At 37.2% G+C, this 26,102-nt stretch overlaps 1 protein-coding gene across 26 annotated transcripts in view; it reads right to left on the reverse strand.

Annotated features, from left to right (window-relative positions):
- NRXN1 (neurexin 1) overlaps positions 1-26,102 on the reverse strand; it is a 658,401-nt gene that overhangs the window by 193,270 nt on the left and 439,029 nt on the right. For all 26 annotated transcript variants that reach the window (XM_021391173.1, XM_021391197.1, XM_021391180.1 and 23 more), the window contains one exon: positions 14,603-14,784. In XM_021391173.1, coding sequence (XP_021246848.1) covers positions 14,603-14,784 — 182 coding nt within the window. The remainder of the gene's footprint in view (positions 1-14,602; positions 14,785-26,102) is intronic.

Here is a 26,102-nt window from a genome sequence, read left to right on the forward strand (position 1 = left end):
CTAGGAGGTTTTTATGCCTTAAGAACCAAAGCGCTGCTGTCACCTCTCCAGGAAGGCGCACCAGTTTTTCCCACTGATTGGTAATTTAAGTCATAGATCAGAACCAGTCAAGTCCACAGAGAAGCTCAGAGGAGTGGGATGGACGAAAAGCTCCATTGCCTTCTCCAATTCTTGAGGAAAGAATTAGTGCTGCTAGGAATACACCCCACTCGCCACAGCTATCTATTTGCTTGTGATTGGGAACTCTCTTCCACACTAACACTGAAAAAGCAATTACAAAAAAAAAGAAAACCCAACAAAAAACTACAATGTATAAATTCACATACGCAGAATTCAGATGCAGAAATCAATCTTGCTTATGATTTCAAGAAATACTAACAGCGTGTGGAGTGTTTTTGATAAACGCTTCACGCATAGTATGTGTGTGGGAGAACATGATTCACACAAGACTATTTCTCTGACTAGATTTTTAACATTTCTCTGCGTTATAGGAAAAAAGCATCATGAATCTCTCAAATATTTTCAGGGAGAAAAGGAAGGACTACAGGGAACCAATTAGGTTTCCCAGCAAACAAAACTGTTTGCGACCAGTGCCTCTGAGGGTCAAAAGTAATAAATTTGTCATGTGCTAGCATTCCTGATATTACACTTGTCTCAAGGGATAGTGAAGATTAATACGGTAATTAGAAATGCTGAGCAACATCTCCGTTACAATACAAATAAAAAGACCATCCTGACACAGTCACAGCAACAATTTTGTCATTTTTCTTCCACCTCAATGAAAGGACATGTATTGTCAGCCTGGATGTCTTCCACATTTTGGGGCAACAAAGGAAATCCACAATCTACTTTTGTGACTGCAGAAATGCAAAACAACTGGGGGAGCTGAACAACACAACTTGGGAAATAGTAGGGGAGAATGTATAATTAAAGGGCAGAACTAGAACAGTACGAGGGGAGGTTCACCTTCCTTACCATGAAAGCATGTTCATCTTGCACAGCACATGGCTGACAATAAGGAAAGAGCAATGCTACTGATTCATGCTTCAACAGACCACCACCAGCTAACACTGCGAAATGATAACCCAAAACTTAAACCATTTCAGTCCAGTGCAAGTTCCCACAGATGCAATGGGGCTGGTGCTCAGGGAAATACTTTGGCTTTGCTCCATAGCTAACCCCAGAATACAACCTACTAATAGAAGCACAGATAGAGGTTGAAGATTTAGTCCCGGAGAACAATAACAAAATCATAAGACTTAATACATGCTTTAAAGTGCAGTATGCTTTTAATGATATGAACCCTAAACTGTGATAGACATCAACAGCTAAAAGTAGATTTTTCAATCAACATTCCGCTAAAAGTATTGAAAAGCCTCAACATAAGTAGACATTAATGTTAAGAAATCAGGGACTTGTTTTTAGAAATGAAACAGGGAAGGTTAACTCCAGTGATTTGTGAACACTTTTTGTCTTTTAGATAATCTGCATGTGTTATGCTGACAAGAAAACTTAAAGCAACATTTCACACCATCCTTACAACTACATCAGCACCCAATGAATCGGCCAAATAGCTCAAAAACCTGATAAATTTTATAATTCATCCCAACTGTATGTTATACTTGTAACATAATCAGTTGAGTTTTGTCCATTTAGCACATTTGGGTTATTTTAGATTTACACCAGGACAGTTTGAATTACCTCACTACTCCCACACAGCCACCAGGCAAATGCTTGGTAACAGTTTAGAGGTGGGCGAGGAGGCAAAGTTGGTTACATCACCACCACCTTTTTTTCAAGCTGAACAAGAGGCACATGCCAACAGTCAGTGAACAACACACCAACAGTCCTTTGCTCGGGTGGTAAACTGTTCTCAAATGTATAAATTTAACTTCATTTCTAGACCGCTAGCTGGCTAACATTAGGCACAAGGAGACACTGAAGGGGCAAAGGGATACTGGGTTCTACCATGAGCTGCTGTACACTCTTACAGTTTGCTGATGACACTAAAACCAACAGGTATTAAAAGAAAACACTCTCAGTAGCTTACTTACCCCCTTATCTCTGTCCTTCTGAATGAAAATAATGAAACTCGCTGTGCTGACATCCAAACATTCCTGGTCCTCAGCCTTCCAGTTACAAACTGCAGCATAAACAGAACTGTACTGCTCTGTGGCATCCTCATTCCTCATAGGAACAGGGCCTACCTACATAACCTGCTCCACTGCTAGCCATCAAACATAGCTTGACTTTTTTCACCCAATACCTAATACTATTGTTGCAAATTAATCCAACTATTATCTTGAAAGACAGGCAAAACAAATTAGTCACACTCCTCTTTACAGCAACCCATATGTATTAAAATGCTGTTTTCACATTCAGTCACTCCCTGCCTTCCGTTTCACGAAGGAAACAAAGCCCATTCTTTCACTATATTTTTTGGAGCTAAATGTTAATTAAACCAGAGTTTCTTTTCCTAGCTGCTTAATTTGCTTACCTCCTTCTCAAAGCAGAGCACTCAACATTAGACATGCTTCTTCAGCTAAGGTCCCAGCAGCACTGAATAAACAATTAACTTCTTTGCCTTCTCTGCCACCCCACATGTGAATACATCCCAATGCCTGTCTTTTCCTGCAGCAAATTGCAATCAGCTGTAACTTTCCAATCTTTACTGCAGAACTGCTTCTTGGCCACAATTATTCCCCATTTTATACTGGTGCTTTTGATTTTTCCATCTTCGGTACAGAACTCCGTGCTTTCCTTTGTAGAAATTCATCTTCCTGATTTCAGACGATTTCTCCACTTTATCAAGCTCATTCTGAATTTTAATCAGTTCTCCACTGTTCTTGCAGTCCCTACCTCCCCTCCTCCCACACCAGCAGAGCTCAGTGTCATCATGTACCACACTACAGCTGTGACGAGGAGATGTGCCTGTGTTTTTTGAGTTTGAAAGTGCAGTGAAAAGCAAGAAAGAAGAAAATCAGTGCCTTAAGAATGACAAATTAAATACCTGGTGCAACTTTTTAAAAGTGAGATTTGAAATTCAGAGGTCCTAAATACCATTAAACACAAACCCGTGACCATTTTTTAGCTCAGAGGAAGACATCACCTGTGAGTTTTGCCCTTGGCAACATATAGTCTTAATTACACACCTACATAATAAGGAATGGGAAATATAACCGAGGGGGATTCCGGGTTTACTTATGGACCAGGTAACATGGGATGGACAACACAATTCTTAGAAGAAGTTCAGTCTCATTTCCATCTTCAATACGTTTCCTGGAAACAAACACCCTACATTTCTACTTTTCCAGGGTTTCATTATGTGCTCTGTATTGTTCTGTGATTTTTTTAGACTATATTAAGTGCATAGCCATCTTATTTTAGCCTCAAAGTGTATACTCAGGTGTTTTTCCAGACAAGCAATTAGAAGATTGGAAAGTCTCACAATGTGGTCCTATGAATTGATCCATAGAGAACAAACGTGGAAGCAACAAACAACTGCCGCATCCCATGGCACTATTACAGCCAAGAGTTATTGCTCACCAAGCAAAGTGACTTGCAGACATATACATAAAATGTTGCAATTAAAAAAAATCCCAAACCCTCAAGCCAACTGCAACAAACAGAACAGCTTCTATCCTACAAGCAATCTGTGCATGCAGATATATATCACCTGCTAAAAGCAAACCCTTTTCAAATCAAAGGATTACCAGCTTAAATTAAAACATTCCTTACAGTAGCTTTATTAGGAATTTTGTAGCACTTCCACTAAAAAGTAAAAAGCCTCTTTCTTTGAAAACAAGCTACGCAGATTCCGTTTGCGCTTTTCTGTTTGCTGAATAAAAAAAATCAAAATGCTACACAAACTTGGGATGCCAGGGAAGGCTCTCTGGAAAGGAAATAAAACAAAACCAACTTGTCAAATGGGACTCCCTGCTGCTGTATACCATGTGGTGCTCTAGTGAGCTGCATCTGTTCAGCTATTAAGTGTAGTAGTGAATATGATACTGACAGCAGTGACATTATCAAATATGCTGAGTGGTTATAAAGTCTGTATAGCATAATCTTTTCACTTTTTATTTTAATTGGTAGAAGTTACTGCAAAGTAACTTCACGTATGATAATGCTCTTTGTACTTGTCTCTAAATGAGAAGGCACTGCTGCCTAATCCACAGCAAGCCTTAAAAACTCCATCTGCTATGCAGAGAAAAAGCTGGGGACTTTTGATCCAGGAACTCTGTTGTTCCCTGAAATTCACCGTGCAGGGAAAGAAACCCTGTACGGGGCTCCGGATAGGAAAAACACAGTGCCTATGCACTGAATACTACGGGCTAAGTCACAAGTCCACCAAGGTTGCAGGCAGAACAAAAAATAACAAGAGACTCCAGCCCCAAAATGGAGCACAGTATGATACTTGAGGTTATAATACTTCAGCCCCTCCTTTCCACCCAGAGGCCTGGAATGAAGGGGAGCACCAACTCTTACTCACAGCACAAAATGCAAAGAACCAGGCCTTTACGAGCAGCTTTTCCTAGACCACAGAGAACGTATAATGCTGCAGCAGAGAGCACAATTTACTTCTTCCCAAAGGGAATATTTGGGCTTAAATTTGGTCCTTGACTGAACACAGATTACCAGCTACTAATTCTGGCAGAAGAAGTTAAAGCTGCATTAGGTTTCATGTCAATGTGCTGAAAGCTTCAGGATAATTTCAGACAAAAGTGGCAAAAAAGGGCCTAACTCGGCATCCCTTATTCAACATAAGGTAGGTACTTATCAAAAGCCAAGGAATAAGCAAATTGTTCCTTGAGCTAATCCCACCCTCTAGAGCATAAGCATTCTTCAGTCTAAATGGGCTTTCACAATCAGAAAGATATTTAAGTTGCTCTAAACACTTAACAAGGAGAATCACCTGTAGTTAGTGTGATTGTTGTATTAAGCATAAAGCATCAGAACACTGACAATAACAGTTCATTAAATCCTTATCATGTCTGTTATCGCTGCAGAAATGCTTGGGACCAGCGTGATCTAAGCAAAAAAAAAGAAAGAAAGAAAGACTTAACAGTGGCAGCAGCACACTGCTGAATGGGAAGAATTGCTGTAAGACTGACAAGAAAAGCAAACGTTACACACCTGGGATCGTTGCTAAGGAGAGAAAGAAAGAGGCTGCTCAGCTCTGGGGAAAGCATGTTCTGCTCTACAGTGATACATCATCACTAGAAATGCTCTAGTGGCAAGCACGCCAAGCTTCATTAAGAGAGAAAACCATTAAATAGCATGGGCATGATACTGAAAAGCAGATGAAGATACTGTTAACTTGGGTTTTGGGAAATCCAAATAAACTCCCTGTTGTTGCTTTCCCACACAATCCTGGTGCAATTAGTTGGTGTCAGAGATTATGAAAGTTAAGTAACTAAATGGATTAATGTAAGAACCGGGCCCAGTATGCTCAGTTCCACCCTCTGGTACACCAGATTAAAGTCAGTGATTTTACTGTAGTTGCTCTTCAGTGGTACCCTGACATAAGCGAAAAGTGAGAGAGAGGCTGCAGATGATAAAACAACCAGGATTAAGAAAGCAAGCTAACATTAAACACATTTCCAGTTTGGTGGTGACACTAAGGCATCACAGAGTAAAATGTGAATTAAATAAGTGGTCTAATTAACTAACAATTGAGGTAATATCTCACAAAACCAGAATAGTATTAAGACAAGCTTTCCTTATTAGCGCAAAGTGATTAACTATAATACCAATGTTTACTTAAACAAGTGCCTGAAGCAAAGCAGCAGGCTCTGTAAAATTGTCTCTGCACCTTTCACCTTCTAGCAGGAGAATTCTGGCCAGATGTAGATCCTGCTCATACCTACTTACATTTCTGCAGTTTCTTCAGACCAATGAGTAGTGACAGTGGCAGAACGCGAATTATTTGGAATTAGGATCAGAATCTGTTCAGGCCACCAGCTGTGCTTTTCCACTTGCCTCGTTCGGCATCAAACTAATCTTTTTGACTGGTATTAAAAATGATATTGTTCATACTGCATGTTCACTGAAAAACTGCTACACTTGTACTTTGTGCTGCTGCATACATTATATCCTCATCCTCATTTAGAGCTCATAAATTTAAGAGCTATGGAGTTAATGGGCCAGATCTTGGGTTCTGGCTTACAGTCGTAAGAAATGCACCTTGATTCTGTACTGTGACAGCTTGGCCTTCTCTTAATGGGTCATGGTGACAGTCACTCTTTTTTTATTCAAAATGCCCTCAGAAGCTGAAAGCATAGTCTAGAATAACTCAAAATGATGCCATTTCTCACATCTATTCTTATTTTTTCAAAACCACATATTATCAGCCCAAAGTGCTACAACGGCTTCTAATAGACCAGGTACACATTTGCTCAACTTGAGTTTGAACTGACATCCCCATGCATGCCTTGCAGGGGAGTGCAGAACTTTTTGTGCTCCTCTAAAATTAGAAGATAATTAGACAGTAACAAGTTAGGAAATACTATCAGCTCTGATTCCACTGTATTACTAGATAAAACAAACAGTATATGTGTAACAACATATACAATAGTTAAAATAAGCAGAAAAGTGTCCAAGTAGGGTAGGTGGAGACAAGTGGCTAGCCCTCAGAAGTGACCTTCAGTTGTCTGTAGAGTTTTCGTTCTCCAAATGTTATGATAATTGCCTATGATTCTGTGCAATAGGTGGTCAGCCAGGTTTCAGCCAACTTCTCAACTGTTCTACTACTGAAAAGAGTCAAGTATTCTTTAAAACTTAATACGGTTGCTAAAATGACTGCTAAATTTTTCATCAGATCTTCTTATACAAGGCAATGTTCTGGAAGAGTTAGTGCCAAGTTATTAAAATATCTATAACCTTCGTATGCAAGGATGTTTGTTAGTAACCAGTGGAAGGCGTTTTGAATTAAAGAAACCTGGTTAGACTGGAATAAGCAGAGTCAGTTTGAGTAACATTAGTATAAGATTTGTTCCTTTAAGACGAGAGCAAACTAAAAAGCATTGAGACTAACAAAACATCAGTAGGAGAGTATAACATCAGCTAGGTAAGAAGCTGCTATGGAGGAACAACAGGTTATTTATTTATCTCTACACTATATGAAAATTCTTTTGTCCTCCTTTCTGAAGCCAGAAATTCGGTATTTTATATATTTATATATGTTACATATAAACAATCTAGTCAAGAAAAGACGTCTCCTAATTTCAGCTATGTGTTTATGTGGTTTGTTCTTTATCAGACTGAACTAAGCAGTGGTCATGCTCAAGGTCTTCCATATGTGTACACCATAGTCACTATTTACAGTGAGCCCCCTGTTCCTTTAGCTACACAGTGTCTCATTATGTGGGAAAGTAAAGGCATATAATCACTGAGACACCTGGCTGTTGCCACCTGCTTTGCTGGGATTCACTGGGACTGAAGAATATGCATAGACATGTGAATTTGTGTTTGAAAACATGGTAGGAAAAATACTTGGGGAATAAGGGAAAAGCAGGGAGTAAGAAAGAATCTTTGGAAATTAAGACTAGAAGCAGTCTGTACAATACTTGTGAGTTTTGAAATAACAATATCCAAAATAAGCAGTGCTTTATGAAGAGGTTATGAGCCCCTTTATGTTAGTTACATATGCCTGCTCTTGTGCTTGTCTCTCCATATTGGTCTACTACTTCGCTACTTAAAAGTGCACAATAACTTCTGTTATTGGTATGAAATTACTCAGTCCCAAGCCCTATTATCCTTAACATTTTTAGCATTTTGCTTTAAGTTCAGCAAGGCCCAAAAAGAATTAAGATCAAAATGTATAGTCCCAACAAGTGAATTCAACTTATAGTATAATCCAGAGATATGCAGCATCAAAAAGGTTCCTGAAGTCCATAATCTGGTGCACAAGAAATCTTAATATGACCCTATGGCCACATGGAATCTTTCCATATTGCAGATGATTGTACAATATATATATATATTAGTGTGTGTATATATATATGTATGAGTTTGTGTGTGGCCCACCAGAAGTGTTCTAAGTATCTCCTCACTCTAGCCAGGCTATATACCTTTGTCAGAGGAAAGCAACTTGGGAGATTCAATGTCAAGGGCTTGAGCATTCTTATGACAAAAGGTATTTAACTGTGGACTTAGGACTTACTAGTTGTGTAATTTTCTCTCAGCAAGGGGTAGGCAGGTGGTGACCCCTTCATACAGCATGCTTTTTGGGAAGGAAGCTTCTATCCTCCCAAAAGTACAAAAGGAGCAGGATGTATAAAGGAGTTATTAGCTGGGTAGAGGAAGAAATAAGAACTTCTATTCGTCCCAAGACAGTGTAAGAAGATGAAAGGAGTTGCTTCCTCAATCACTTTTGTGGGCTCTGCAAGATCAGAGCTGCCATGCTGCTATAACGGAGCTTCCCCGCCAGCATAAGGACTTGTTGCAGAACACCACGATGGCAGTCATAGCCAAGCTGTTTAATTATATCATCTGTTCAAATTCCATTCATATTTTTGGTACAGTAACATATCAATCTGTTCTGTGCCAGAATTAGCACATTTCCAAAACCTTCTCTCTGTGATTTGGCCCATTCACAGCAGGAACTGACCGCTGCTGCTCAGTGCTAAATCCTGCTCGGGAAGAAAAATAACAGTGTTCTTTGAAAAAAAACAAAACAAAACAACAAAAAAGAATCCTTTGGATAACAGAGAGTGCAGAGCACTCAAGATGAAGCATTAACAAACAACTTAAATCATAAAATCCCATTTTAAGCCTCTGCTACTACAAAACAATAACTTAACTGCATAATTTCAAGGTATGGCTTGACCATTTCAGTGATTTATTTATTTTCTTTCCTACAGACTGAGATCTTTAACCTGATCAGTGAAGTAAATGATTGCTCCATTTAGCACAAATTCCCTAGATTAACTCTTTGCTCCCATTCTAATTAACTTAAGTTTGTGTACATTGAATTTCATTCTCACTTGGCTGCCTAGCCCCACAAATGATTCTTTTTTGACCAGTGCTTTTCATTATTCAAACCCCATAAGTAAGCCCGGAAATTCTTCTTCCATAAGATTTTTTCTTCAGTTTGAAAATTAACACATAAACCAATTTGCTGTTTTGTTCCCTACAGAGAAAATGATCCCTGCCTGCACCATTAAGCTTCCTATTCTTTTTTCCATACTCATATATTAACAAAACAAACAACAACAAAACCAATTAAATACCAGGTATCTAAGCTTAATAAAGAAGCATCAAATATTTGCAAAATTCTCAGATAACATTATCCTTAAGTAATTTTCTCATTCCTCAAAGTTATTAAAGAATGTTAAATGTCACAGCCCTGTCAAACTTCCACAGTCGTTCCAGAGTTCCTGGGAGAGTTATCCCTGTCGTACACCGAGCTGATACAATGATGGCATGTTTATCAGAGGTACTGACTGTATATTCAGCTTCCATTGACTTCAGCCACTGATGTGCATGCTCAGCACTTCTACAAGATCAGACTTCCAAAAGCCAGCTCTCTCTCTCTCTTTTTTTAAAGCCTTCCAGGATGTAAATAATTAGATTTCACAGTCATTACTGTTTTGTGCATATATAAATCACCTCTGGCCTTACCAAATCTTCATGTCGCAGGGATACATATATAATAACAAGGAATTCTATATTTGGAGGAAGAATATTAGAAGAAGTTATCTTGAAAATATATATATTAAAGATTATTAAACTGTTCCTGGGAAAATTAATTACAAACCAATAAAAATCACTAAAATCAAAGGGATTTTTATCATCAGTCCCAGGGAAAGAACACTGAACTCACTAGGCATTGATTCAAATACAACTAAGTCAATAGAAATCTTTCAATTGACTTTCCATTAAGCATTAAAGCCCAAGACATGTAAAGTATTCAAAAGAGAATAATAAATTCATTTATCCTAAGACTGCAATTTTTTCTCTGGTATGCTCACTCACAGAACTCTGATCCTCTTTCCAGTTTTACTTTGAATTACTTCTGTTCATTTGAAGGAAGGTCATTATACTTGCATAAATTAAAACTGTCTATATATCATGTACATTAGAACCTAACAGAGTATGCTATTAAAAACCTGGTGCAGAAGAGTACTGCATTTGTGTAAGTAAGAGACTGAGGGAGGGGAGTAGGAATAACAGTCCTTTACAATTGGCCAAAAGCTCCAAAAATTGGGTAAGGAGTACACTGAGAGGACTCTTGAAGAATTTTCCATGAACTTCAGGCTGAAAACCCACACCACTTGGCATCAATATTATTTTGTTTTGTACAAAAATCAACATTTCATTTGGAGATAATAAATATTTCACTAATTTATAAAAAATTTAAATGAAGTATATTCTATACAAAAGCTATACATAGCCAAGAAAATGAGGAAACTAACTTTCTTCTCAGCCAAGACAATATTTGAACTAAATGTGACATGAAGTCACAAAATCTTTCAACTGACCATTGTCCATATCTTTCTCATGGAAAAAGTTTATAATGAAAATGCTCTTCCTGTAATGTTTATTTTAATAGATGTAGTATATAAATAGCTGGGACAAAGAGCACAAACTGAATTTACTCATGATCCACAACCCAATTTTCTGTAAGACATGCCATATTTCCTCTCGTATGACTGTTCACCTCAGTCATTAATCAGAACTCGGAAGGATTTACAAACACGTTTTGAAAATCTAAATACAATACTGATTAATCTATCATGTCAGTAATACTACATCTTCAAAATACTTCCAACTAATTAAGTGTGACGTACATGGAAAATATTCATATTGTCTATCCTTAATCATACTTTTTCAGGTAACATTATAACATCTTTTAAAATAGCTTCCCATGTTTTTTCCATCACAATATTAATCCTTCTGGTTTCCACTTTCCCTACAGTATTTTTTTTTTAATAATTTTAAATGAAATCATGTAAAAAACAATTGCAGTCTACCCTGAGTTTAAGGATTTCTTTCTATTTTTATACTGGTAGCGATCTATTCTTTTTGTCTTCACTAGTAGAGCAAATAGTACCTGTGCTGCATTGGAGAATGCCAGCTTACTGTAATATCAGCATTGCCAGAAAGGTTTTTTTTTTTTTTTAAAAACCCTTTGAGCCCTTTGTCTAATTCTACTTTGTTCCTCACCATAGAAAAGTTGGAAATTTGAGGCTTCAAGAGCACAGTGCTTGTGAAAGACAATTACATACATATATCTGCTTTCCTGTCTAATGACTTGGCAGAGGAGAAGAAAAGCCAAGACAGGAATGGGAATCACTGACAGAATTATGTAAGGGCTTTAGAAGTTGGTGAAAAAGCAAGCACACAAGCGCACATGGCGATTAATGGAACACTGCATGAACAAGCTGCCACCTTTTTCCTCTTGGAATGGAGATGGATGCAGATCAAGCCAAGAGAAGGGGAAAAAAGGAGGATTCTAATAAATCTCAGAGATATTTGTCCTTTTATCTGCGAAGAGGAGAAGAAAGTAGAAAAACAGACAACCCAACTTTTAGGCATGGTATCTATTTCTACTTGAACTAGATCTGCCAGCAGAAACTGCAACAGGAGACTGCTTCACTTCCAGAAGAGAAGGCAAGCGATAGCTGAGAAAGCAGACTACTGCATATCTGGGTAACTAAATCATATTAACACCCCTTTCTTGAAGCACAGAGATGCATGCCTATTATACACACAGCTACTCCTTTACATCTGGGCTGCTACAGCACACGAGGAGTTTTATAGTAAACTATCTTGGAATTTAAAATACTTGCACTGGAACTGTTAAACATCTGGTAGCAATACAGAATACATTTTTTTTGCAATGTTTCTCCTATTAACAATTGTTATTTGGGGAGGTTAAATGATCACTTAAAATAAATGTCTTTCTAATCTAACATTAAAGCTGCGATTCAGATGATCAAGTAGCAATTTTCCAGATAAGAATTTGCTGTAAGCTTGATTTCATTATTAGGTTTACATCATTTTTAAGTAAACAGAATAATAAAAAGGGCAAGCACACATTAGAGTACCATAATCAGACTTGTAATTTTGTCTCTTGCTGCTAAAGTGAAGAAAGTTAAGAGCAAGCTCCCTCACAGCGTTGTTCTGAAACATCCCAAACAAGCACCCTTCTCAACTTGCTAGTGGAGACTATGATTTAAATTCTTTAACTCAAAGCAATAGTTCCAAACCTTCTCTGCACCTACCCTGCTGAAAATATACTTCAAACCTCTCCTTTCACTTAGAACTACTTTTTATCTTAGTGGAATATGGAATCCCAGTATAATTAAATCATAATTATTTCTGTGTTGCAGTGTTATATTCAGTATAAAACAGGTAGGTAATCCATGTGAAGCGCATCCAAATGTACACACACATTTATTGCGAGTACTCATGCATATTCATTATGTAAATTGAGTGAACGCATGGAAAAGAACAAGCAGAATTAGATTCTTCTCTCCTTCCAGTTTTTCCTTTTTGCACTATTCAAACATGTTTCTGGTTATTGAATAGATAAGTCATTCTTACTAGCATCAGTTGTGGATAGAAGTTTTGAATGACACAACCCTCCTATGACTTCTACAGCAGCTAGTTGAACAGTTACCGCCAGCTACTGAAAAACTTAATTCCAATAAATTATTTTTCAAATATAACGTGCACATGAGCCTCTCTATTTCAGTGTTTTCCTTCACTTTTACAACTACGATGCTTCACAATATCATCTCAGAAGAGCCTATCGTTCCACTGACTTTAATACAATTCATGTTCTTATGTACTACGAGTGTTTTTGAAAATGCTGACTTGAAACTTTCTCTTGAATACTATTCTTTTTTGAAATACACTCTCAGATATTACATCCCATCAGTTTTCCCAGCTTTATCTAACAGTGATTAAAAAAAATCTTGCCAGATGTCAGGATTTCAGGTCAATCCCTTAGTGTCTCCACTGTAGAGAAAGAACAAAGAGAAGGAACTCTCAGAAGATCAGGCCTTGTTCTAAGGAACTTGCTGTATAGTTGCCACGGATTTTGCTGTGAACCACAGTGCGTTTAAAAGATTCTCAAAGCCTGTGGCAAAGACAATAGGAGGAGGCCACGATCACCTCACAGAGTAAGACACTTGAAGTAGTTTCAAAAGACTGATGAAGGATAAACTACACTTTCTCTCTCTCCTAAGCTGATAATTTTTCTGACAATAGAAAACTCTCAATTATTCTTTTATTTATATCATCTGTTGCTCCAGCACAGGCTTAAAAGTTATATGGGTAAAAGCAATACTTGTGACTAGGCAATAATTTTTGCATTCTGACCTCCCGCTCATAATTAATGAACCCAATGTTTTGTCTTAAAACAGAAAACTCAGAAGATTGCACACATTTTATCATTTTGGTAGACTTCGGGTACAGAAAATCTACAAGAAAAGCATTCCTTCATATGCTAATGATGAAGATAACATTATGAGATGAAAGCATCGTTGTTCTCCACAGTGAGTTGAATTGGTCTCCGGTTGCAAAGAAATGAAGAAATGATAGCTAGGCACCTGATATTTGACATGACTTAGGAAAACAAGCTTTTGTGCTTTGTTCACATTTTTAAGGCAAGATTTTCCAGTACCAGCCAGATGTTTTGTCTGTGTTTCAATGTAAGAGAAGACTATAAGCAAGCTCTGGTTTATATTTAAGGCCTTCTTTCTTTGTTTCTTCATAATTGATAAATAAATAAACAAACAACTTTGGTCCACAATGCAAGAGTGCCTTTACAGAAAAAAAAAGCCTGGGAAGACTGAATACCATAACCTCCCTCTTGTTTTGAAAATGATCACTGCAGAATGCTTTCTGAGGGTAAAAGTGTAATTGGTTATAGATCAATAAGTAATTTCATTCAAAAGGAACTATTCCATTTTGGAAAATAGTGAGATTCTTAAGTTAAAATCGCGCTAATACATTTAACAAATTTGAGACTAATCTAAGCAACAACATTTTATATTGCCCTAGTTATGTTTATCACAACTGATCATTTATTTATGTTGCCATAGAAATCCAGATGCTTTCAATTTTGATTGCTAGTTATTTGCTTTAGGGCAGCTGAAATCACATTTTCAGACTTCCTAGCTCAACAATATTGTTTTCTGCTTACAATTTATCATCACAATGCAATGGTGAAATCAGAGGATAAATTCTGGTATTAACAATAAGCACAGCCAATTGTGATACACTGTATTTCCTTCAGAAGATTCTAGATTAAATCCTGCAGGATTAATGCACCTTTCTGACATTGCTAAATTTCATTTTATGTAATTAGACTGCAATAAGCTGCTATATCTGTACGTATGTCACCGTATGATTTTTAATTTGAAAGTCATATAAAGCAGAACTACATAGAGTAAAAGGTATATTGAGAATGCCTGATATCCTTTACAGGACTGTATGCTATAAGCCACGATCATCTAATTCACTACTGACCCTCAAATATTCATACTTACATTCCAACAAAACAAATTTTTAAAAAAAGCCCCAAACCCACAAATGTTAGAACAATTGAGACATGAAGAAATAACAAGCATTTTTCAGTAATACTCACAATATGCAGCTCTAAATAGTCTCCAAGCCCAGTAGAACTGTCCACTCGTACCAACACAGCTTCTTTTTGAACAGTACTAAACCCTATTGCCAATCTGTCTGCGCGAGTGCTTGGGCGATCATTAGGAGGCCACGTGTAGGTGATTTGTCCACCACCTTTGCTAAAGATATATGTTGTTCCCGCTGTAAAACAGAAATAAAGGAGAATTAATTCACTCTTGTCTACACAAACCCAGAAGAAAATGACACGCTTTACAAAAAAGATGTTCTCGTACAGCAAATGGAGCCCTAAAACCAAACCATGTTATATTTGAACTTGAAGGGCTCTTTGTCTCCGAAAATGTTAAGCAAGCTAAATATTAGTGCATTTTACAGAATAGAGCATAGTTGCACATACAGTGATTTAAAATACCATGGCTCTGATTCAGAAATGTGTTTCTATTCAAAACACTTATTAAGCATATGCTTGAAATTAAGAACATGTCTTTGTGACACGTAGAATAAGGAAGAATTGAGCAAAATGTTTTCCCAAATTGGGCCTACGTGGAGGAAAAAAATTAAGTAATTTCAGTTATCTCAGCAGCTCCATATATCAAGCCCATTTACACAACAAAAATGATGCACTGTATACGATATGCCATCTTGCCCAGCAAAGCAAGACATTAACAAATACATGCAGATAAGAGTTTTACTGATCTGAGGTTTATCATCCTTTGACAGATGGGGATAACAAATGGAAGGGTGAGAACATACTTTACATGTCATGTCAGGGCAAAAAGTTATCAGTCTACAATCTACATAATAGTTAACATGCATAATGCTCAATGAGTAGAAATCTTTGCACATTATTTCCAGTGTGCACTTACAGAATTTGTAATTTGTTTCAAACAAGTGTTGTAAATCTTAAGCCACTTAGCACTCAGGTGCTTAACTTCATCACCAGCATATTTCCTATGAACTAAAAGAGCAGCGTATCTGGACATTTTCCATTTAAAACTTCTACCCTTAAAACAGCATACTGCATGCAAACTGTGCATGCGCTTGATCTTTCATTTATGAAGTCACCATAGGCTGTCCACTCTTCTATAAAGACAGGTAAACATGCCGGGAGAAACAGGGCATAGTCAATAAGGATGTTTAGTTTTACTTGCTGTTCTAAGCTGGCTCTTTATGTGGATGTCCTTAATGTTATTAAACATAATCCAGTTTATTCCACTGAGCACTCTCATCAAATTTTTTTCCATGCTCACGTATGGAATAAGTACATAATAGCGTAATTGTCATCTTCTTAGCTTCTTAGATTGACCGAAATGTTGTGAACATACAAAAGGATTTAAAAAGCCTTAGAGATACAGAATTTAAAGGTGAAAGCAAGAAGTGTTGTACGGTTATACCACTCTTTCACTTTCCAGAAGTCTCACAATATTGCTCTACCGCTGAGTGAAACTGCTTTGAGTCAGTCTCAAAGCAAAAAGTTCATTTGGCCTTTTTGAAAAGATACTGTACATTTATTTCTAACATCAATTCTTTTTATGGAATTACCTACCTACTCATTAGTTTTTTTTTTCTCCAGTACAATGCCGTCAATTTGTAGTATTTCAAACACTATACATAGCACTTAAAAACTCAAGCTCAATTTATATCAACAATCTCGCAAGACTGCACAGTGCTTCAAGTAAATCTCTTGGCTTTTTTCTTGATGGCAAAATACCAATCTGCACGTGTCGCAGGAAAACTTGTCAGCTCTCTTTAGCAAAGATAAATGCAATAACAAATCTAGCATCTAAGGTTTAATTTACACTGAAGAAAAATCAGAGCTGATCGTCATTATAAAGAGTTGTGCAATGGTAGTAAAGGTAAGGGCTAGGACATAGAAAGCCTTGACAATGGACGTGGGCAAAGCCTGGTTAAGGAACGTGTAAAGAAAAGAAAACAAAAAACCCTAACATCCTGCTGTTCCATCTCCGCATTCCCCAAAACGTAGGGATCTGAAATGCGCAATAATCTACTGCAGGCTATTCATGGCTGAATCTCCAGTTCTAGTACATCCCAAAACAAGGATAGATGGAACGGGTAATACCAAAGTTCTCTTTGCAGCTGGTATTGACCTCAAACCTTGAGCCAATTGGGGAATGACAGATTTTGGATCTACATACTGTGTATGTCATGCTGGTATCTCTAGTGAAAGAATTTATTCTGTGTTGTTAAGGACTTGATACAAAGCTCATTAAAATCAGTGGCAGCCTTTCTGTTGACTTCATAAAATATTGTGTCAGGCCAGAAATGAAGTTCTTTCAAGAAACAAAAGGAGAAGGCTAAGCAAAAACAACTTGTTACGCCTCAGAGTCACTAGCAATATTGTTAGAGTAGCACAAAAGATTTAAGTGAGAGGGCATAATTCTCCTTTTCTTGGTTGCAACAGATGTGTTTAATTAATACAAAAGACAAAAAGCCTGCCAAGCGACAGTGGAGTCATATTGAATACCATGACCCAGAAGTAAGTCTCCAGATCAATGACAGACTCTGTTGTTTATATCGACAGAGAATCTTCGGCACAAATTTTTGCTAAATGCTGCTGTTGGAATAAACAAAGAAAGAGCAATTCCATACTGTTGCCGCATTGCTGCCATGCTCAATGTTAGTAGAGCTGCTAACTCTAGTTGTAAATCTTACACTACGTAGAATTAACATCAAAATTTAAAAAGTTATCTTTTATCCATAAGAATATGTGGCTGCTGGTTTTCATGTCAAAACTTTCCCTTAAATATAACGGACCATTTTGTAGCTCTTCATATTATCAGTGTGTTTGGTAACAGGCTAATTAACCCATGTCGATGAATGCAGATTTGCCTTTGTCTCAACTATACAGGGAGTCATGTTCTTTGAATTTCCTGTATTAATTATGAAAAAAATGGGTCAGAAGCCATTTGAGAATAGGTCCTCTAGTGTTTATGTTTCAAGAAAGACAAATATAATAATGTAAAATTTATTATGCTGGGATTGATCTCCACTTACGGTCTGACCTCCCATTAACTATTAAAAGCCTGAAACTGTTGTTCAAAAGCACCCTGCTTACGATCAATTACATACGTGAAGAAACAACAGCTGAAACCTAATTCATTCACTCCACAAAGGCTTTTATGTTCTCTGAGAAACTTTATAATGTCTCTGCAATTCTTTCAGAACCCTGTCACTAAAAATCAGCCACCTTCCTTCCCTCTTTCAGCTTATGGCACTGTGTTACTGGGGATTTATTGTCTCCAGAGAACTGAAAACAGCTGAATTAGAAAGTCAAGAAAAGCAGTGCCATCAGCATAGTACCTATAAGTGGGCATCTTTGTAACTTGCTGGGTTATATCCCTCAGCCACAGATCTTACTGAGTAATTCTTTGTGTGTCCATGTATCTACACAATGTTTAGGGAAAAAATGTTCATAAAGCTCTTGGAAATTCTTAGCCCTGAATGTGTGGTTCGTATTGTAACAAACTGCCAGTGGTCAAGATACATGAACGGATTTTAATGGCCTCAGTCTCTCGCATCCTATTTGTTTGCAAAATTAATCTTTATGAAATAGTGTGTTCATTTCAATACAGCCTGGCAGCAACTCAAGGACATCTGCTTACCTACGCAGTATTAAGCAGATAAATATTTTGTTTAGTATCCATTTACTGCATCTAATACTGTGTATGACTGCAAAGCCTTTCAGTATTTATTGCTCCTAAGTCACATCTGATGTAGTTTAATAGTTTTCTCAAATCAACAGCAAATCAACAGCTTTCTACCTTTTTCATGTTCATCTCAATGTTATGTTTAAGGTATATTACACCAAAGGGTAATTTACACAATTCAATTATTCCCATATAATGTCAGAAACAATGTTTATTTTCAACAAGAAGATGGCAGGTTTAAGATGCTAAGTGAAAGTGATGGTTTTATTGAGGTTTGGTCTACCACACTCTGCAACTGGAAAACAAAAGACTGAAGCCTGTAAGTGTCAATTATGAAAACTACTATTAATGAAAAGGGAATGAAAAATTTTCATTCCCTTTTCATTAATAGTAGTTTTCATATTGTAAGAAAATATGGAGGATAAACATTACTGGTTATAATAAGAAATTCCTCAATAATGTAATTTTCTTTCTTCTTTCTGTATGTTATCAGTATTTACTTCATTCTAGGCTAAAACGTGAACCCCTTTATTCTCACTGGTAAGTAATTACTTGCATTGATAAACCTGCTGAACCCAGTGAGACCATTTATGCAGGCTACTATTAATTACCAGGAGTGAAGAATTTACAGTACGGATCTACACATAAACATATGCACAAACATCTATACGGAAGCATTAATCACACTTGCTATGTTCAGGGAGGCTAATAAGCCTCCATTTAATACTTTTTATACTTTCAACTACATATTTTCATCCTGCCCACCAGTGAACTTACTGAAAAGTGAAAAATTTCCATATGTGTATTTTTACGGAATTCTAATATAAAGTAAGGAAAATAAGAAAGCTTTTTTGAAAGCTTTTCTAAAACATGACCTTGCCAGGAGGAGGGTGCGTTAAAAAACAATTCTGTGCATTTCTTCTTAGTCTCTGATAGGTTATTAATTATTTACATAGAACAGAGAATACAAGACACAGTGTTGAGGTGAGAAGGGAACAGCCATTAGGGTTAACCATGGGAAAAGCTGCTGGAAGAAGTATTTCAAACAAAAGATTAGATCCAATTGAACACTTCCTGAAAGCCTCATGCTACACTCTCTACTCATTCAGCAGGAAGCTGAATGTGGATTGTAACTGCTTTGCTTTACAATTACACAAGGCTACTTTAAGTACCATCTATTTACTCGATGGGAAACAAGTTTCTCAAATGGATCATTGTCTGCAGCCCTCCAAAAACCTTGATGCATAGTTTTAAGAGTGGCCTTCTCTGGCCAGCTTCTCTTAGACTCCTGGATAACTTGGTCTAGAACCGTATTTAAAATGTTCCTTTGACCACACTTACCTTGGCAAACCTTAGAAGGCATTCATTCTCCTGAAAACTGAGTGCATCTTAAAATAATCTCTAACTCCATCTATCTGCTTGCTTTAACTGCGACTGTGTCTCACAGTCTTACCATGATGGTGTGCATTGTGGACTGTAAATTCACAAACTGAATAGCATAATTTCTCAGTACTTATGTTACATCATTCATTACTCTTCCATCCTACCGGAGTAACTGTAAGAAGACTCACTGACCAAGCCAGCAGTGGCAAAGACTGTTGGTGGGTTTGGTTATGAATATCTTCATTTGTGATCTCATTTCGCCACTTCTGGTAAAGACACTGAAGAAAATAAAGAGCTGGAAATTGACAGCTGCGTAGCGTCAGCTTCTGCAGCACACACATTTCACTGTGCTACAAAAAAGCTCCACATTCAGTTTTTCTGTAAGAGAAACTGAGACCACACCACGTGTACAGCAGCTGCTGCCAGTTGAATCTTCAAACCTCCAACACTGCGATACTACGTTACTATCTGCATAGCTTAATATTGCACCATGGGTAATCTAGAAATGGAGTCTGTTTCATCGGATGAAATGTCTTCAAAGTTACGGCCAAGAATTCTCACCCAAACAATAATGAGATGAGGATGACCTCATCCAGCTCATCATTTGAAGTAATTCATTAAAACGAATGAACAAAGCAACATCCCCCAGTATGTACAAGATGCTGAAGCAGAAGAGCCTTCAATTCATTGCTGCTGGCACTTGCCTCTTACAGTCAATGCTGATAACTAAACAGAAGTCACAGCCTTCTAATTCCTTAAAACACAGAAACCATGCTACGTAGCTATTAATTCAAACACAACTTCATATTATAGCAATAGGACTTTCTTCCCAGACCACTACAGAGACCAATTTACTTCATCAGATCCTACAATGCCTTTCACCACATTACATCCAAGGTTTGACAGGGATCTATAAAACAGGGCTGTGCATGGGTTATTATATATTATATTCAGCTATTCCCAAGGGCTGTCTCCAAGTAAAAGTCTAGGTGATAGCAGAACAGTCTCAAGTCAAACTGAGCATCCTGGCCTTTGCAGTGACATTTATTGCAGATTCAAGGCAGTAATACAGAAGCAATGTCCTTTCCTCAGACCAGAACAGTTGCTATAGGTAGCTTAATCAGCTTTAGCCCTACACTCCACACCTACCTTCCCCCCCACCCCTCCAAAAAAAACCACCCAAACAACCTAAAACAAACCAAAACAAACACTTCTTTTCTACTCCTCCTTTCCTCTGAGCTGTAGTAATGGTATCTGGACATCATCATGACCTAGTAAACATTTGCAAGTGGCAACATAGCAGTCTGACTTGCCTAAAATATCTAGAGTCTTCCCACAGTTTGACTTTCTGGCAACAGACTTGACTCAAAGAAGTGGTCAACCTGACACTGACCACAGACTTGACTGACCTGTGTGCAACTTTGCCTTTTGGCTTCAACCACTGGGACTGAAGCATGGTCTGATTCCAGCTGTATCTCCGTATTTGCTGAGAACTCAATGGAACCTTTCTCCATTAGTTAAGTCACCTGATCTCATGATCTGATGCAAGATGGAAATGGTTTTTCCATGCAGGGAGACTGTCAAACTTACTTAAAACACAGTAAATGTTGAAGGTGCTATGCAAAGAGAAGCTCTCTCTGTTTCAGACTTCGTTCTTTATATCACATAATTTATATTTTACACTGTATGCTATAATTAAGTGGGTAAAAAACATTTCATTCATAATTAAGCAAGGAAAAAACAATTACTTTTGTAATTTTATTTCCTCAGTTTCAAAAGCGAAGTCTTATTTCTAGAAAGTTTCCCTGTGGAAGATAAGCTTATGTAATTGCACAACCTGTCTGCTGTTCTTGCTCATCCTCCATCAATTTTTCAATCCAATAGTCAAGTTCAGCCAAAATAGACAGAGAGGTAGGCAGAAATCTCAAGCAAAATTTTATCTTAGCCGTTTAATGAAAATCAATAACTGGGTAGAAGAGAAAATCAGCAGAGCTCAACCACTATTCTTTTTGCTTGGCAATAGCCTGCAGGACCTTCATAGCTGTACATTTGTAAGCCAGTCTATACACTCAGTGTGCTGTGCTAGACAGACAACAGTGCTCACATATAAATTATCAGCAGCAACTCTGGGAGGAGAGAACTCCTGGGTTCTTGCAAATAGAGAGCAACTTTTGGGAAACAAGGCAGAAATCTGTGAGAAATCAAGATTCATTATTTTTGCTGGCTTTGGAACATGTTCAAATTTCAAGCCAAAATATTTATCTGCAATGAGAATATCTAGCTCTATTGATTTTAATTGAGTCGCTAAGGGACAAACAACTAAAACTTGTGAGCAATAATGGCCCAGCAGACGTGAATTCCCTTAAAGAACACCTTCTCTGTATCCTTGCATTAGTACTAGAGGTTAGAATAATTCTTACCATTATAAATAATAAAAAGGGTTAAAATCAAAGTTTCAAAGATTTAAAGGATTTTCCAATTGGAGCGAGATTCTAATATCTTTATTCAAATCAAGTAGCATCTTATGCCTTCAATGACCCCATTGATTTAGATTAGATCACTTAACTGGAGTAAAGTACTACTCAGTTTGAGGAGGCATATTAAACTTCCAATTTAAACAGGCCTTCAATTGTGTCTAAAATGAATAAAATTCTGAGAAGGACCTTAGCTAGCAGAGCTAGCTGAAATGACTCCTAACAGGATACAGAAATTAGGGTATCTGTTCATCTGAATTACTAACAAAACTTGAATCGATTTCAAAAATGACAATAGACTTGGTAGTAGTTAGGCTCCAGGTCTGTAAAATTATTTTGATTATCTTTAAAATGTTCACAGAGAAGAAGTTCTGTTTTGTTCCTCTCATTGTTGTGCTCATTCATATGAAAACTATTATTTCTTTTATGAAAGGGTACAGCCTTTCTAAAGCAAATCTGACACAAACTGCTAAGAGATAATTATTGTTCTTCCCAGAATATCTTAATTTTTTTTTTTTTTTTACTGACTGCCTATTTCCTATTACTTTCCCAGAATGGATGTCTGTTCAAAATGAACTTAGAACATTTCTGCATGAAATATAAGCCAAGAAATTCCCCAGTATTGCCTCATATCTTTATGTAATGTGGGTGGTTAGAAAATGACAGACTCCTGAAATCAAATGCTGATTTAAATGTCAGACTGCAGTCAACATCAAACGTTTTTAACCATTATAACTCTATTAAAGGTAAAAAGAATACTACGTATCAGATTCTGAAAGCTTGCCAAAAAGTCAGATGGAAATTAGAAGTCAAATGTTTATAAATAAAGCAAAGTTTTATTCCTCCTACAACCTTAAAGACAACATATAGTTAAAGATAAATTTCTCGAATAATGTCTAGAAAAGAGGAAAATGTGTTGCTGAGAAATGCACGAGGCAATTAAATGAAAAATATTTCTGGAGTGATAGAATGTAAAGGCATTATCAGACTGAAGAATGAAATTAGTAAACTCAAGTAGTCTTGAGGTCAGCAGGAGCGCTCCAGTCTCCAACCCCTTACTTCAGAAAACATCAAGACCCTATATTTCAATTCAACCACCATTACATTAATTTCCATTCCAATATACAGACTGTGTGTGCACTAATTTGGTTTATTAGTTGTGTATACATTCAAAAAGACTATAGTTAAGGGGCTGGTTAGCTTAAGGGATTTATGACCACATGCAGAAACTAGGACATCAGCTGCAATAATGTGCAGTTTGATAGAGACCAAATACTGTTACCATCTATTAGTGGCCTATGTGAGATCATTCAGTGGTTCCAGTCCAGAGGCCTCAACAGACAACTGGCAAAAGTTAGAAATTCTGTAAGTCAACTAAATGGAGTCGCTAAGAGTTTTCAAGTTTGCTGACTCAACTGGGATGCCTTCAAGCTAACAAACTGCTTATAGACCAGGATCTGAACAGACCTCTCACACAAGGAGCTCTGTACAGATGTGCATATACACCAAAAGTCAATAGAATAACAACTGAAACTCAGTTTGAGGTTCTTTTTTCTTCATATAGGTCTGTCAAAATTTCCATGAAACTTTGCAAATTTTCAAAGAATATAATAAAAATTCATGAATTCAGCCAAATTGTCTGAAGTTATGTTTTTTATTCAAGCACCTACTTGAGTGTTCTCATTCTCAGAGGTGTTGCAGCATTTCTGATGACCTTTGAAAAAGCAGACCTGAGTTCTTTAAATGGAGAAACGGAACAAATGTTTGAAAAAAGCTAGCCTTAAGTTATTTAATTATGTTAAAATGGTCAGGAGGTTGGCTTCAGATGTCTAGTATGCCTTTGGATAAAGTCATTATTTCCTTTTGTTTTGTTTGAAACATTTTCTTGTTAGCTCCTGCATGAATACAATATTACAGCTATTCTCTCTTGCATTAACTTAGTTATTTTTAAACAGCATTTATATTATCTTCTTTGCTAAATACTGCATCTCATAATTTACTCTGGAGAAATCCTAAAATACTTAGAGAGCTCTCAGAGTAGTAAAAATTTAGAAGAAATGCTTAGCAGGCTGAAAATAAAAGCACTGCTAACTGCAAGCCTGTTACATGTACTGAAAAATGATACAAGCACAACAAGGATGTCAGATGCCAGACTGCTGTATGAAGATAAGATGCTACTATTACCTGCAGCAGAAACACAGTAATTGCAACACTGCAACTTACAGGGTTTGTTGAGATGAAGTCTATTCTAAAAATAGCAGGTTGTGCTATGGACAGCGTGCAATGAAGTTTGATGTTGTTTATAAATGTAGTGAAGAGAAACAAGTTTTGTAGGGTACACACTCTCCTACTGATAACTTAATTACTAGTAGTTTAACAGATAAAAAAAAGTGTTGCGATACAAGTGGTATTTCTGAACATCTTTAAGTATACATAGAGGCGCAACAGCCCATGAAGAAAACCAAGAAGAATGTAGATTCTTAGATATGTTACATCCTGAATTGCAAAGATAACAACAACAAAAAAAGCCACCAAAACAAAACAAAGTAAAATGCTAAGTCTTTGGAAAAACACACTGCTTAATCCTCCATGAAGCACATGGATCTACCACCGAAGCAGCTAATCAAGCCTAAAATTTCTTGACATTTCATTTTATTTTATTTGATACCCAGAGTAGTAATTGATTTTAAACATCCTCGAATTTTAAAAGCAAAGCTAGTCTTCACCAATATTATATGCATTCAAACCTTGGAAAGATATAACGGAAAAGAGGAATATAATGTAAAAATACCTGGTTGATTGACTCAAGGGAAGCCCAAAAATAAAACAATAGCAAGCAGTTAAAATGACATCTCTAAGACTTCCATGTCACTACCTGAAGGATTGACTTTGGGACATCAGTGTTTGCTTATGTTATCAAATACACACAAGAAACAAATGACACTTAATAGGGGCACACAGACCCAGCTGTATGTGAATCTGAGGTGATTAGACCATTATAATAAAAACTAACAGGGGCTAGCCCGGTTGAGCCAATCCACTTCCTTCCTGCTACTCCCCATCCTAACTCACAATAGATTTCCAGTTGCGGTCTGCCACAAAAATGCTACGTGACTGTGATTAGGATAATTGCTATCATTCTTCTTTGGAAAGTCCTTATGCTTTTGTTTCTTAGCAGCAATTTACTGCCAGCTTCAGAGAATAAAGAGCCACAGAGGAAAACAAGCACCTTATGCTTTACTCTGTTTTACACAGTTGCACAGTGAGGCAGCACAATTTAACCACTGAGTACCACAACAGATTGGAGAGAACCTGACCAAACTGTTTTGAGGTGTCAGGTACTCATCCATCTCAATAGAGTCTAACTGAATTGTCAAATAGGATACTTCATACACCAGTATTATAAGCTACTGAATCATTTGCAACATTTGCATCATTTGGATGGAAAACATACAAACAACATAAAACTAACAACAATCCAACAAATCCAAACTGCAGAACATTTCCCAACAAAGAAAAAATAACTACCCCAGGACAACAAGAAAAAAAAAACAGTTCTGCAGAACCTGCTAAGATATAGAGGATTAAGGGAGCATATAAACAGGAGGGGGATCAATTGTTTGTGAGGGTAGACAGCGATAGGACAAGGGGGGAATGGTTTTAAGCTGAGACAGGGGAGATTTAGGTTAGATGTTAGAAGGAAGTTTTTCCACACAGAGGGTGGTGACGCACTGGAACAGGTTGCCCAGGGAGGGTGTGGATGCCCTGTCCCTGGAGGCATTCAAACCCAGGCTGGATGTGGCTCTGGGCAGCCTGGTCTAGTGGTTGGCGACCCTGCACTTAGCAGGGGGGCTGAGACTCAATGAACCTTGAGGTCCTTTTCAACCCAGGCCATTCTATGATTCTATGATATAAGGAAATTGAAGTTTTGGAGACTAGTGCTAGAGAGCACTACCTTATTTCTTTCACAGATGTA

This window comes from Numida meleagris, chromosome 3 (assembly GCF_002078875.1).
Source record: "Numida meleagris isolate 19003 breed g44 Domestic line chromosome 3, NumMel1.0, whole genome shotgun sequence".
NCBI lineage: Eukaryota > Metazoa > Chordata > Aves > Galliformes > Numididae > Numida > Numida meleagris.